At 35.7% G+C, this 14,601-nt stretch overlaps 3 protein-coding genes and 1 long non-coding RNA gene across 5 annotated transcripts; 2 read left to right on the top strand and 2 right to left on the bottom strand.

Moving 5' to 3' along the window:
• The first annotated feature begins 396 nt into the window (after positions 1-396).
• LOC143424757 (uncharacterized) lies at positions 397-819 on the top strand. Its single transcript, XR_013101968.1, has 2 exons — positions 397-661; positions 750-819. It is a non-coding gene; the product is annotated as an uncharacterized LOC143424757 (long non-coding RNA).
• A 328-nt stretch (positions 820-1,147) lies between these two features.
• On the top strand, positions 1,148-3,931 carry Tmx3 (Thioredoxin-related transmembrane protein 3). 2 transcript variants are annotated; one of them, XM_076896522.1, is made up of 10 exons: positions 1,148-1,415; positions 1,871-1,919; positions 1,999-2,038; positions 2,108-2,271; positions 2,354-2,537; positions 2,615-2,759; positions 3,005-3,245; positions 3,314-3,506; positions 3,581-3,773; positions 3,876-3,931. In XM_076896522.1, exons 1-10 carry the CDS (start codon positions 1,373-1,375, stop codon positions 3,908-3,910), a joined length of 1,287 nt encoding a protein of 428 aa, XP_076752637.1. In that variant the 5' UTR covers positions 1,148-1,372; the 3' UTR covers positions 3,911-3,931. The 2 variants fall into 2 exon arrangements, with proteins under 2 accessions (XP_076752637.1, XP_076752636.1); XM_076896521.1 differs by having other exon boundaries at positions 1,862-1,919.
• Positions 3,932-4,905: 974 nt separating this feature from the next.
• On the bottom strand, positions 4,906-5,970 carry Pdcd-5 (programmed cell death 5). The gene is made up of 4 exons (XM_076896300.1): positions 5,747-5,970; positions 5,423-5,522; positions 5,188-5,351; positions 4,906-5,117 (listed from the first exon to the last, which is right to left on the bottom strand). The coding sequence occupies exons 1-4, from the start codon at positions 5,810-5,812 to the stop codon at positions 5,070-5,072; spliced, it is 378 nt and encodes a 125-aa protein (XP_076752415.1). The 5' UTR covers positions 5,813-5,970; the 3' UTR covers positions 4,906-5,069.
• A 393-nt stretch (positions 5,971-6,363) lies between these two features.
• On the bottom strand, positions 6,364-13,701 carry LOC143424324 (uncharacterized). Its single transcript, XM_076896319.1, has 7 exons — positions 13,446-13,701; positions 9,794-10,055; positions 8,863-9,104; positions 8,028-8,413; positions 7,659-7,942; positions 6,946-7,553; positions 6,364-6,837 (listed from the first exon to the last, which is right to left on the bottom strand). Exons 1-7 carry the CDS (start codon positions 13,478-13,480, stop codon positions 6,402-6,404), a joined length of 2,253 nt encoding a protein of 750 aa, XP_076752434.1. The 5' UTR covers positions 13,481-13,701; the 3' UTR covers positions 6,364-6,401.
• Between the last annotated feature and the right edge of the window lie 900 nt (positions 13,702-14,601).

Below are 14,601 nucleotides of genomic sequence, written 5' to 3'. Positions count from 1 at the left end.
TATTCTCGTTGAATGCAATTAACGAGTGGCGTGCAGAGTTCTTTAACGGAAATAAACTCGTTTAATGATTCAACGTCAATTATTATTTGAAATATGGGATCATTTTTTAGTGGAATAGCTATTATTTTTGTAAAAATAATTATCATTCCATTCTTATATTTGACATATTTATACGGCTTGTACTTATCAAATTTATTAAACGTAGCACTTCTAATTTATTTATTGCTCATGTTTAAATTAACTGGTATGTCGATAACTGTTGAAAGTGATGAGTCAGATGACGAAGAGGTATGAAATATTTAGTTTATTAATAATTAATAATCAATCGCATCGACGAAGCAAAAATGTTGAAGTCATAAAAGTTGCAATTGCTTTAGAAAAATTGAAATTCGGGAATACAATTTTTTTATAGTTACGTACGATTAAAAAGTGAACGTCGCAAATAAAAGGAAATGAAGTTTAAAAAAAGCGAGAAATGGGCAGTATACTGACAACTTTGGCTACGATTGGCATCACCATCATCTTCTATCCTTTCCTATTTCTTTGCTACGTTTACATCCTTTTCATCATGATCGTCTTCAATATCGTACATTCATTCTATATATTTCTTATAATGTTACTTAGCGATTTCTCGGATAGTACAATTATCGATTAAAATTACGTGAGTTGTTTATAATTTACAAATACGTACGGTGTATACTTTTTTATTTATACTCGATGCGAAGTCTGCATTATTGCCTCACTTTCAGGAGTTTGAAGATGCCGAGTCTAATATCGAAATTGCAGAGACGATCCATTCGCAAAGCCCATGAAATATTCGCTGCTGATAATTGGTAGTTAAATAAAAAACAATGCATTCTTTACAAAATGTAAGAACAAAGAACCTACTCTAATAAACAAACTGAATTTCAGTATAATCGCTGTCGAGTGATACCAATGTAAAATATATACGTTCCATTACGGAGAATAATAGGAGATGCGATAATAAAATGTGTTTGGATGCTCTTCATATGATTCATCGTAGAGTTCTGTAGATTTTAATAATAATTTGCGATTAGTATAGTTTTAAGTTCCTCTTTTATATGCGCCAGCAGTCCCATACGTGTAAGCACGTATGTGTACGTATGCAAAAGTTGGGACGCAGAGCGTAAAAGTCAGCAGTTCGCAAGGAGCCGGTGCACGATGATCGTACGGCGTCATCGAATGAAAACATGGTAGAGATGCACTGGGTATTGTCGTGTGTATTTCGATTTAACAGTTAAAAGTGTTGATCGCTCTAATTATGTGAAAGTAAATAATCAAACGTTAATATTTTGGACCTAAAAATTTTACGAGACAGGCTTCCCCCCCGATAGAGAGCCTTTCTGCTGCAATGGTAACAATAACGAAATTCGTGCTGATCGCGGTTATTTATGGTAAGTTCATCCGTTACTAATTGGCCATCCGCAAAAAACGTAACGCGATCGTTCTTATTCATTTTTCACCGTACTAAATGAATATTGCGTCAATTTTGTTGTATAACCTTCAAATATTACCAATCGATAATTCACTACAGTTTAGTGTTTGACATACGTTTTTAATTTAATTTTGAGTCCACAAACTTACTTATTCTATCCCAATGTGTTTAATGATAATATTTGTGGTAATGTTTATTGTTATTGTTACGAATGTCTTTGGAATGAAACGAAATGTATGCATTTAGAGTTTGGAGAATTGGTTATCTTTCAGTCTTAATAACATAATGTGTATTGCTTTTAGTATTTATTTCACTTTAAAAGCTGTGTATGTGTATTACACGTGTGTACGCTCGTTTCTTTATACCGCTTTAAAGTGCAGTTAATATTATTAAAACATAACTCAGTTTTTTCAGGTATTTTCACCCCTGTCATTGCGTCACGTGTACTTGAATTAAGTGACAGGTATATAATGATTAACATTTGTATATATTCTATATTATATACATGAACTTTTGTATTTTACTGTAGTTTTGTTCTATAGATTTTTGGACATTCATAAAGACGGACAATGGCTTGTAATGGTACGACTGTAAAATACAATGAGCATTGTATTTCGATGTAAAAGCTTCAAGTATGTTTTTTTTTTATAGATGTATGCACCATGGTGTGCACATTGCAAAAGACTAGAACCAATTTGGGCTCATGTAGCACAACATTTACATGCAACGTCAATACGTGTAGGACGCGTAGATTGTACTAGATTTACGAGTGTTGCTCATGCTTTTAAAGTTAAAGGATTTCCGACTATTATATTGTAAGAGGCAGAGAATTGTAATCCTTCATTGCGGTATAATGTTATATATTTATTTAGAATAATATTATTTATTTCTATATAGTTTAAAAGGTGAGCAAGAGTTTGTATATCATGGGGATAGAACAAGAGATGAAATAGTGAAATTTGCATTAAGAGTAAGTGGTCCGCCGGTTCAAGAAATAAGGAGAACCGAAAGTTTTGATGTAATTAAAAAGGAACGTGATCTATACTTTTTGTACGTTGGAGAAAAATCTGGATTGCTATGGGTAAAATGAAAACAGTCTTATTTCTAGTATAGTATAAATGCACTTTCTTAATAGCTGATTTATATTATTATATTTAGGAATTTTATCACAAGACTGCAGATGTGTTCCAACCGCATGCATTTTTCTATCAAACTCATCCAAATGTTATTAGCAAACATGCTCCAGTGAAAAATATTCCAGCATTGTTCGTTTATAAGGAAAATTTACATTATAACTTTAGTGGTAAATATCTACAAAACGTCTATACTGTCTATAAAATATATTTCTCTGTGTATACTTGTATGTCAGGCAAAATCAAGTACATCTTTTATTTTTTAGATTGAGTTGAACATAATATGTAACTAAAGGAAAAATTAATATTGCGTGTGCAATATAATTTTGAAAAAAAAATGAACTTTGGTTAGCTTGGTTCTCAATTACAGTTTTATTTTAATTATAATAATTATTGTTAATATTTTTTAACATAGGTCATGATATACAAGATATAGACAAATTGAATGAGACCGTATACAAATGGATAAATGCAGAACGCTTTCCAACATTTCCAAAAGTGACAAGAGGAAATATAAATCAACTCTTTCTGACAAATAAAAATCTAGTTTTGGCAGTAGTAGAGGAAAATCAATTAGAACAAGTACCGCCGCACATGGTACGGTTCAAGGATATGGTAGAATCTATCATTAAAAGCAAACGCGAGAAATATCATGAGTAAGTTGCGTTATAAAAATAAGTACATCAATTACATTCTTTGAAGATTTAATTGTTTTTATATTTAGTCATTTTCAGTTTGGTTGGATAGCTAGTCCCGATCTAGTCAATAGTATAGCAATGATGGTTCTACCATTACCAAGTTTAATTGTTATTAATACTACGACAAACCACCATCACATTCCAGAGGATGAAGCAGAAAAACTGACTCCTCATGTGATAGAGTTGTTCCTAGAGCAAATTCGAAATGAAAGTGCTCCGGTAGATAAGTTTATTTTTATAAATTTTATATATTTTATGTAGCAAAATACTTATAACATAGACAATATTTTCAGCGTTATGGTGGAAATAGTTGGTTAATACGTATATACAGGTCATGGTTCGAATTGAAAACGACTCTTTCTGCGATGTGGATGGGTAACCCCATTTTAACAATGGTTTTATTTGGCTTACCAGCAGGATTTCTATCTTTAATTTGTTATGGCATTTGTTGCCCAGATATTTTGGACGCAGATGACGACGAAGATGGTCAATATTTTTTATACTTTAGTGTGCAAGAAATTACTACAATTCTGTGTACGAATGTACATGTTATTAACCACTTTTTTTTAATGTGACGTACTTTTTCAGATCAACCAGGAGCAAATCACATGAAGAAAGATTAAAAGCAACTAAATTGTCTCACATTGTTTATATTAAACAATTTTGTAAAACTTTTAACCCATACAATTCTTAATTTCATTCATCTATCTTTTATAAATTTCACATCAAAAGGTCTTAAAATATGATTGCTATTACTTTATTTATTATTCATTAATAATGTAACGAAATAATAAGGATTGTGAAAGTGGTAATTATCGTAGTTGATGAAACAAAAGAGATTCTATGAATCATATAAAAATGATAAAAACAAATTATATTAGCTAAATGAAACTTTCATAAGACAATACAAATCATATGATTAAACGAGCTTTTTAAATCTCGTAAAAGAGTTTGTCTTGTACCGGCAACTCTTCGAAAACACGCTGCAAAGATTGCGATACTGTTCCTATAATATGATTCTGTGGACACGAAGGGAAAGTTAGATGGGGACAGTTAGAATGTTATAAAGCTTATTTCAATTTTATTTCATTTTATTTAATTTAATCCTACTTAAGATTTGAATAATATAATTTAACTTAAATAAGAATCCTTAAATTACGAATATGTTTTACTTGATTCCAGTATCTTTATATGCAATGACACGGATTGTTTTAGACTTTAAATACAATTTTTATACAACATAATGCAAACAGCTTGTTATCGAAAAGTTGTCCGTATTACAAGTAATTAAAATATGAACATGTAACAAAGTTTTATTAAGAAGAATGCAAGTGATAAATATCGTTCTGTGTACTTATATTTGAAATTACAAATGTATGTTTATTTGTGTAAATATAGTGGAAAACACTTTATACTATACTAACTTTATATAAATCATTATCTAAACATTTAATTTAAATTCTATTTTTAGAGCATGGCAATGTTTTCTTTAATCTGCAACATTATAAGACCATAATTTACTTATGAGTAAATGTATATTAAATTGATTAAATAAGAGGACTTCAATGGATAAATTATCTTCAGACATTTTAAATAAAATTTAAGTTAGAGTTTCGTGTGACTCTTTAATTTTTTATTCAATATACCATAAAAATAAAAACATATACCTAATTAAGCGTACAGTAGTGTGTCGTAACTTTTATTATATTGTAATCTTAGAAAGTTAAACAAAGAGTATAACATTGCTGTTTAGCAAATCGTATAAAGATGTATATGCAGGTGCTATAAATCATCATCATCAAAGTCCAGTGCTGCTCTCCGTCTGTCAAACTGAAATTTATTTTGGTAATAATTTCTGTTCCCCTTAAATTATATGAGTATGCGAGATACTGTAACAAACCTTAACAACAGTTGTCCGTTGAGTTTGTTGATTTACATTTTCTAGCAAACTAATGAGTTCTTTCTCTCCTAGCTTACCAGGTAATCGACCGTGTTGGGCCAAGTTTACTATCATATCTTCAACCATCTTTCCTTTTTCAGGTTTCCCAAGGGATAATGTATTTACTGTCGAATATGTATACATTAGAAAGTTATACATAAACAATCTGCAGAGGTTTAAATACACCAAGGCTTACATCGCGCTCTTGCTGATTGATCTAATACTTGGCTCAGAATAGAATTTTTCATGTCCTGCATTTTTTCTTCCATCGCTTGCTTGTTCTCCGCATTGTTGGACTAAGTAATTTACGAATGAAATATAAGATATACAAGATATTTATATTCTTACAGATATAAATAGCTTTACTAACATCTAAATTTAAGCTCAAGATTATTTAATACAGTAAAGCGACAGAACATCGTAATTAGCGATTATTTTTACCAGGTTTCTTCTTAAAAATAATTAGAGAAATTATCGAAAACTTGAACTGTCATTAATAGAACTGAAGTACATAATGTACCTTATATTGTGACTGCAGTTGGGCTAATCGTTGCTGGCGTATTGCCTCTAGTTCTGGATCTGACATTTTGTAATATTAATTCTCAGCTTCTGAAAACGTAAGAAGATCCTCTTCGAACTTGATTTACTTTTCAGTACGCCCGTATTAACACAGTCCTACGAATATGGTTTCTATATTATACTTTTGCGATGAGAGCCATGAAGATAGTCGAATCTATACAAATCAAACGATATTACACATACTCAGTCACTCACATGCATTAGTCACCACTACAATTAAACCTCACATTGATTATTTCTCATCCGTGGCGCCATCTCTGTGAAAAGTGCTCAAACTGTTCGCACAGCGTTATCGACAGTGAAGTGAACTACTGAAAGACTGGTGGCGCCATCTCTGTGAAAAGTGCTCAAACTGTTCGCACAGCGTTATCGACAGTGAAGTGAACCACTGACAGCGGTGGCGCCATCTGTTGGAGTAACTCTGAACTAATAGTTCAGAGTTACCCCAAGAGATGGCGCCACGGGGAACAAATAAATTTAATTAATTTAATCAACACAATTGAAATGTACGCAGAATCTTTATTGTTCTAGTTCGATATTAAAAAGTACAAAGCCCTTTTCGCTCGTTTGAAAATGTTTGAAACGCTTTTATTACTTCAGATAGTACTTGTATTATCGTACCACGGTGGCATCCAATTTGCTGCTGCTTTCGTTCTTGCTCTGGACCTAGGTACAGTGCCGTCGATATTGTAATTTCGATCCATTTGCCTTCTGTGAACTTCATTTTTATTTGCGTCAAACATTCCATTATCCAAAACAACAAACGATTGGCCATTCGTGTGATACTTGGCGGTTTTACCAAAACTAGGGGAGTACGGTCTTATGGATTCATTTTGAGGTATACAATCCGTTGAGGAATCGTGTATCGCGGAAGACTGAAGCGAGGGTAAACGTCTGCGACGGAAACCTCTGGGCTCGTCGTCGACATTACAGACATGAAGTCGGTAGGTTGGACTGGTCGATCTATCTTTTGTATTGCATTCTGCCACGTCTAGCTGTGCTTGCCTTTGGACCTGCGAAGATCTTGAACCCCTACGTTATATCATACTTTATAGATTACTATGCATTCTACGACTACGTTTAAATTAGGTATACGCGAATAGAAGGATCTTCTTGAACAGAAAATTTTCGAATACATACCTTCGACTACCTGGCGGTGGTTTCTTGCACATGGTGTCTTCGTGGACCCGTGTGTTTAACACTTGAAACGCGTCTTGATCCTGTGCAGCATTTGTGAAACCGAATCGTTCAGCGTTATTCAACCAGTAATTCTCTTTGCGTCTGGAAGCACTTAGGCTACGATCTCGTCTACGATGCATTCTTGCTTCGGTTTGTAGCTGAGTGTCGTGTCTTGTGCAATATGCTGTTCTATACTCTGGCTCGAGGTCGAGATTTCCTTCGAGGCGTAAGTTAGCCGGCATTTTTAACGTTTCAACCCTTGGTATGCGGCCATAGGGAACGTACTGGGCTCGTACTTCGCTGGTGTACTCCTGATCGTGTCGTTTACATTCTTGTTTACCAAGACGTGTACCACGTTCCGGCGGAATGAACGCTGATCTAAACGCTGATGGTGGTTTCCGATATATAGGGTAGTCCTTTTGATAGTCCAAGTATTTCGATTTGTACTCCGGATCTTGATCGATTTTCGTTGTAAATTTAGGCGTGGGCAAGGAGGATATCTTCGATCCATCTGCTCGTCCAATCTCATCCTCAGGTTTTACAACTTTAGGTCGCTCCCTTGGAAATACCTGTAGACGAAGAAATCTGTTGAACCTACAACTGTTTATAATTGTTATTAAGAAGAGAAAGAAAGGAAGTGAACGATATAATTATAAATGAAATACGAAGAAAACTAAGTTTTCCTTGTATGCATCTTTGTATTCCGGAACTTCGAGCGGTGGACACTTCAGATCTTCTAGCTTCGAGACTAACATCTTCATCTCCTCGTCTCTTTTCTGTTTCTCTTTCAATTCCTTTTGTTTCCTTTCTTCCTCTTCAACGTCTTTCTTCAACTCGTCCATCAATTGCTCCTCCCTCGTGCGAGGATCAATAAAGCCGCTCTTGTTCTCAGTACTTTCAGGAACGGATTTTCCAGCCTTCAAACGAGATTCAGGTTTCACCGGCTGCGTGTAATGCTCTGTGAAATAAAATAATGAAACGTTATACGTTTCTGTAATCCAAAGTATAGATAAGTATTTTAATCTGATTCTGTATGCGATTACCCTTGTTGTCGTGTCTCTTAAACACATCGCTGTACTCCGGCACGAAATTGGACTCCCCCTCTAATTTCAAGTGTGTGTTTTGTCTCATTAATTCCGGTCTTCGTACACCTACGAACGGCACGTAATTCTCGTGATTCTCTGTCGCCGTTTCAAATTCACCCTCGAGTTTTAAGTGCGTAGGCACACGCATAAGTTCCGGCCGGCTAACGTTCAGCCACTGGATGAATTTCTCGCATTTCTCAGTGGTCGTATTTAAATCACCCTCCATTTTTAGGGATGTAGGCCTGCGAGCCAATTCAGGTCTGTGTTGACCCTCGTAGGCCACGTACGACGAATAAGTTTCAGTGTCCGTGTAGAATTTCCCGTTGTGTTTTAAAGTAGTACCTCTGTTGCATCGTAAAAGTTGAGGATAATTAAAAAGTCCATAGTGATTGAAATGTCGGGAAAGGAATAATGATTCGTATACGTTTCATCAAAATTAACACGTTCCAAATCTAGGGAGAAGGTAAGAAAAGTATTTTTATTCAGTTTGTTGAGATTACGCTTCCCATATTTTTTGAGAGGTAAACAAAAAAGGTTGCGAGGAAGAATCGTCAGATTTCGAGGTCTGAAAGGGTTCCGTAGTAGTGTGTGAACATTTTAACAAAATTCTCTTGTACATATCACATATAGAGTATCGTTAGAATTTCTTAATTCCTTAATTTTCTTGTATCTGTGCTCCATGAATATTTATAGTAAATGATATTTTTGTTTGACCTATGAAAGCTAGCCTGCGTGGGATGGAACGTATTAAATATGAACGATGAAATAGTTGGCAATTTTATTAAATATTTACCTCCTGATCAGAGAGGGTCGTTTAGAAGGTTTGGCATGGGTTGTAGTTTTACTGTTTGCGGCTTCACTCTCCATCCTCTTATCATCATCGACCCGAGCCAAAGAAAATGTCTGGGCTTTATTATCTTCAGTCGGATGCTCTTGTTCCTTGAACTCTTTCTCATCTAAAAATCGTTCGCGTTCGGTTAAATCCTTTGCCTGAAGATTCTCGGATCGCTTGCTGTCTTCTAACCAGGTACTTTCCTACGGTAAGGGGTACATCTATGAATCGGAAAATGATTCTTTAATGAATTTAGAACTATTATCGCATCGTCATATGTTACATCATTTATTTGTTATCATCTTTTCGTGTTTCCTTTCGTGCTCCTAGTTTAGAGATTCTAAGACTTTTGTAGCCTCTCTCATCACAGAGTTATCAATTCAGACATTTAGAACTGTATCGTTTTAGAAGAATTATCCCAACGTTTCGCGAACATTATGATTAGTTTCTTTAGTCATGTGAACATCATATTCACGGTACGTGTTAAATACCTGTTGACTACTTCATAAAGACTTATATGTATATTGACTATACATATAAAGTGATTCGATCGTTCACTGTTCGTGATTCATTGTCGTGACTACTTGAAGCTATCAGTATGTTATTTAATTGCTAATAAAGCTAACTGTAATACTTGTCAAACATTAGGATAATTCTCCCAAAATACAATTTAATAATGGTAACTTGTACGTTGCGGATGCTTATGCATTCATGAATGCACATAGTACATAAATGTGAACAGAATATCCAAAGTACAGTTACACATTGCAATAATAATAAAAATATAAATTTGCATAAACATCCACAGATCTATGGTGATTGTATTTCTGATCTACAAGTTTCTCTGTACTAAAAATATTCAAAGAATATAGATTTTGTCGGGAACACTAACTTTCAGAAATTCTTCACTTTTTGCACGGAAAGCTTGTCGATACTCGGAGACGAGATCTTCGTTCTCAGCTTCAGGATCAAGTCCAAGATTATCCTTGGGTTGTCCCTCTACGCGCCTCCTTCGATAACGAGCCAGTTCGTCGACCGTCAACCCTTGTACCAACGGCCATTTTTGTTTCGTTTTATTCTTCCGACTCTTCCTTTTACCCTCCGCTAGCTCGGTGTCCGAAGACGATTTATTGACCCCGTGGGTGGACCTTTGCCTGCGTACAATTTTCATTATTTAAATAAATTATTTCACTAATGTTAGTGCTATCTTTTCTGTCTGTTGTACAACAGACAAAAAAATGGGAGTATCACGTGGAAAAACATGATAATCCCACTTTTCTCTTAAACGAATGAAATACCGAGCGCTCTTATCGGATTGTTAAATTAAATTCTGGTGCGTGTTTACCCCTGCTTGGTTGATGTTATCGGTTCTTGAGCGATTGGTCAACTCGACTTGACTTCCACCTATTTTAAGAAAGACATGCATGTTTATTTATAAATTTCATTCATAAAAACGGAACTACAGTCACCAGTAATTATTTTTATACAAATTAAAATCCTGTACATCCTGAAAGAAGAAAAATATGTTAGCTAGGATATATTATTCATAAAGACTAATATAATAAGATCACAGAAGAGATAAATGCTATGCCGATTGTTGAAAACGAAGTTGCTGTAAGCACCACTTTCTTAACTTAAAGTAAACAAAATTTCTTACAAAACTTATATTTAATTTAAACATTTCAGCGACTTTAAAAATTTTATGTTGGCGTTAGAAAAATTAATTACTTTCAATTATCAATTTAATTGAATTGTTATATAAATTGCCACGGAAATTTTAAACTGCTAAACAGTTGATCAGACTGTTTCTCCTTTTACCGATTGAAAGAAAAAGAAAATTGATTTCATGACTTACAGCAGTTTAGCTTTCAATCATCGACGTGTGTTCTTTATGGGAAACGCGATAGAAGCACCGGATAGAAGAGTCCAAGGGTGGAGCACCGAGCCGGGTGGATGCCCGGAACGGACTGAAATGTTTCAGCGGAGAAGCTGAAGCTGTGGGAGGATGGGTCGGAAATGAGGTGGGTCGGGCGCCGCCGAAGAGGGTAGAGCCAGGAACAGGAAGAGGGTGGTACGGTGGCTACATGCCTTTGCAGAGTGAGCGTTCTAGACGGGACGCATCGATCTACGAGGAGGAGTCTGAAAAAGAAATTTCGTTACAGCTTAATGGCTCGCCTGCACGGAAACATTTAGGTATAATGCTTATCGTACTGGCGATGTCGTTGGCGAATTGTCTAATCGGAATCTACATGAATAGTTTGCTCTGGAAACGATACTAGGCTATACTTACACGGGTTGAAATCGATGGAAATTCAATAGCACAGATATCGTGATGGAATTGCATTGGTACTTTAGAGATAAACAATCGTATCTGTATTATAGTAGATTTGGCGGAAATTGAATTTAATTAAGAGCGTCCACAATTAGAGTAATCTGATTCTTCTGGAAGTTTTCAAATTTAATTAGTGGATCTTTAAGTTTGGAATACTTTCTTAACTGAAAGGAAAAAATCGAATTGCGCCTTCAGAGATCAATATCTCAACGTGACCTAGAAAATAAGGAATTGACTGTAATTGATCAACGTTTCGTCGTGATTGGCACACAATTACGCTGTTCTCTCGAACTGGCCTTAATTCCAGGTAGTATGTCCATTATTGATACAAACTTGGAGTGCTTCCAAAACTTAAACTCTGAGAGTGATTCTAAACTATCTGCTAATGTTTTTTAAATGAATCAGTAAGTGAATCCTTGATAATTTTTGCCAATCCAATTTAAAATGAAAATAAATTTACCAGATCACACTGAAATGTTGTATGAAATGCGTTAACGAGTTGCGAAACGGCTAGCCGCTATTAATCCTCGAATAAGAGAGGCATCCGTTTTCATTTCCATATATCGTCCAGCGGATTAGAATCCATATACGTGTCTCTGAATCGCGATAGAATCTAATTCAACCCTTTCAGTGTTAAGTGGCGCGTGGCGAATAAAGTCACGAGATAGCCGAAAGAAGGCCGTTCCTGTTCGAGATTCTCTCCTGTGCCGAATTATTGTAACCATCGTCAGAGTCCAACACGACCTGGTGACCCCGATTTTCCCTTCATCGTGTCTGACGACGACCACAAATTTCGCATACGCCGACAAATAAATGACCGTTGCTCGTTGACGTACGCACACGCATACGAGGCGGCTGGGTTGGTCAGTAATTTCTCTGGTTCGCGTGATTCGATCTTCGAATGCATTTTACCGGCAATGTTTGCACGCGAACGAGTCTACTTTAAAGAAGTAAGGAGGCCACGTGCTCTAGAACCCGTCCCCTGGCCGCTTTAAGACAGCTGACTATTGTTGCTCGCGCCATATAGCAGTACTTGTGCTAAAATAAATATAATAATGTTATTCGGTTATTAATTCAAGTTCTTGATTTGATATATTACTTTTAGCATATCAGTTTAAATCGTAAGGAAAAAGGGAAATTTACACACAAATGTGGCGTCACATTGTTGTTCCAGAATAACGGCAGGACTGCAAAAAGTAATTTTATACAAGTAGTTGCTTATTTAACTAACCACACAAATCATTAGCTTCTTAAAAAGAGTTGCCTAACGTATGCATTTTTAGATGGAAGCATGAATTAATCGCGCCCGTATTTGCAGGCTATTTAGCGTTTGATTAATATGAGTCAACGGTTAAAAGTGTGCTTATCGTTAGAAAGACGGAATAACTTATGAAAGCGTTTAACGCTCATTTAGGTGATGAATAGCTAAAGTCTGAAGGACGCTTTTAACCCAGACAGGAAATTAAACCTCGATTCAGACCGATGGACGGTCGTTATCAGTTCTCGTTCAAGTCAAGTATATATCACTCTAAATTCTTTCAGGTGATTGCATTCATTTTTAAGTAATTTGATTCATCAATTAACAAGTGCCTGGAAGTAATCTAGAATGTAGTAACATCATCGTAATTACTTTGCAAAGTAACTTACCAAATGATATACCTTGTATTTGGTACTCTAATTTTAGAAAACGTCTGAAATTTATTTTCCTTTCGTGACAGCAGTTTCGATCTTTAGAAAAGGCACGAATCCACCAATCATAAATTTACATTCTAATGTGACGATATCTATGAGCTTCTCAATCTCTATATTTAGAATGCACTGTCATTGGAATTTTCTTAAAAATGTACTTCTTTATATTTCCATGTATCTTCATAGTTTACCATATCGTACCTTTATAAAATGAACCCGAAGTATTTTATAGAAAATATTCACGGATAGAACTTTGTTTCGCTGAATAAGAAAGAAAGGACTAAAATTGATTCTCAGCTAGAAAAAAACGAGAAAAGGGTGGTTGATCACCCTTTTCGGACTTATTTTTATATTCGGATAACAATCTATTCGCTTCCTTTTAACGGGTAGACAGTGAAGGAGCTCTATAAATAGCTTGCGAACAATGTCCTTTGCCAGTTCGTTAAACCTCGAGGGTTCGATAGCCCGCAATCCGTTTCCCGCCGAAGTAAGCCACAGCCGGAAGTAGCGCGGAGACGTTTACCTTTTGCCAGAACGATCGCTTCTGCTCTCTCCCATCGCATCCTCTTGTCCGACGATCAGCTTCCACTACTCGAATCAGTCAGGCTTAAGCGATTGTTCTCGATTCGGACTGCTTATCGAAAGCGGCCGTCGTATTAACGGGACGAGATCAATAGGATGACCCGACCGCACCAGATCCTTTTGCTGACGTGACTGGCTTTTCGGGCAAGATGTTAATGAGAAGGTGCCGGTGATACACCTGCGCAGCTGCGGACTGGAAACACCCGACGCTGGGTGGTGTAAAGAAGACCACCACCGGCGAACCCAGTCGTACCTCGTTGTCCAGCGGTATTGCCTTCCGTGGAACGTTACAGGATCGGTACTAAGGTGCGAACGCAACTCTGCGAGGACGTTCCACGAGAAATTCCCGCGTCGAGTCTGTTGTTTCCTAAAAACTCCAGCTGATTAGGATAGAATTAATAATACTCCAGATATATTATGTGTTGCATTATAAGGAAATCTTGGAATCTCGAAATACATAGAGAATTGTGGAATTTTGAAATATTAGGTCATCTTACAAGTAACATGGATATTTTTTTAAAGAATGGAATGAAATATACCTTCTTTGACTTGTTTAGATCATTCTCGATTGTTTAGAATACTTGCATTTAGTATACAACAATCATTATGTTGCCATTATATTACCTGTGTGGTGGCAAAGTTCTATCAAAATCCATTTTTAATTCTTAAGGAATAGAACTCTTTTAGACACTGTTTCCCATGGTATTCACGCAGCCTTGAATAACATTTTCATTTAATGTTTTATGAGATATCGAATAATGTAAAGTGTATATGCAATTCTTATTTATATAAGTATTATTGACATACCGCAACATACGTGCAGGCGACATGAGCTATGCGATGTTCAGAACCATTATCAAGTACATCATAATATCGATTTCATTATCCAATCCATATATTATAGTTTGCAAGTTTCATACATATAAATGTATTTATATGTGTAGGTATTTAGATCATAAATGAGACATCGTATATACCTATCATTCAATAAAGTTGTCACGCAGTCAGGAGATAACGTAGATTTTATAATATATATCAGACAACACAGCGATTGGCACGCCAGTGGCAAGGAATGGAACGAATTCCGTGGTAAAATC

The sequence above is a fragment of the Xylocopa sonorina genome, chromosome 6, assembly GCF_050948175.1.
Source record: "Xylocopa sonorina isolate GNS202 chromosome 6, iyXylSono1_principal, whole genome shotgun sequence".
NCBI classification, from domain to species: Eukaryota; Metazoa; Arthropoda; class Insecta; order Hymenoptera; family Apidae; genus Xylocopa; species Xylocopa sonorina.
The sequence above is the reverse complement of the archived record's forward strand: the minus strand, read 5'-3'. Positions and strand labels throughout refer to the sequence as shown.

What these genes read in the sequence shown, in the direction of transcription:
- Tmx3 (XM_076896521.1), top strand. Translation starts at nt 1,373, where the DNA reads ATGGTAACAATAACGAAATTCGTGCTGATCGCGGTTATTTATG. An exon ending in ACGGACAATGGCTTGTAATG is followed by an intron (nt 2,039 to 2,107) that starts GTACGACTGTAA and finishes TTTTTTTTATAG; the next exon opens with ATGTATGCACCATGGTGTGC. An exon ending in TTCGAAATGAAAGTGCTCCG is followed by an intron (nt 3,507 to 3,580) that starts GTAGATAAGTTT and finishes CAATATTTTCAG; the next exon opens with CGTTATGGTGGAAATAGTTG.
- Pdcd-5 (XM_076896300.1), bottom strand. Translation starts at nt 5,812, where the DNA reads ATGTCAGATCCAGAACTAGAGGCAATACGCCAGCAACGATTAGCCCAA. An exon ending in AACTGCAGTCACAATATAAG is followed by an intron (nt 5,523 to 5,746) that starts GTACATTATGTA and finishes TAAATTACTTAG; the next exon opens with TCCAACAATGCGGAGAACAA. An exon ending in AACGGACAACTGTTGTTAAG is followed by an intron (nt 5,118 to 5,187) that starts GTTTGTTACAGT and finishes AATAAATTTCAG; the next exon opens with TTTGACAGACGGAGAGCAGC.
- LOC143424324 (XM_076896319.1), bottom strand. Translation starts at nt 13,480, where the DNA reads ATGGGAGAGAGCAGAAGCGATCGTTCTGGCAAAAG. An exon ending in TAAGAGACACGACAACAAGG is followed by an intron (nt 7,943 to 8,027) that starts GTAATCGCATAC and finishes TTTATTTCACAG; the next exon opens with AGCATTACACGCAGCCGGTG. An exon ending in ATGCATACAAGGAAAACTTA is followed by an intron (nt 7,554 to 7,658) that starts GTTTTCTTCGTA and finishes CTTCGTCTACAG; the next exon opens with GTATTTCCAAGGGAGCGACC.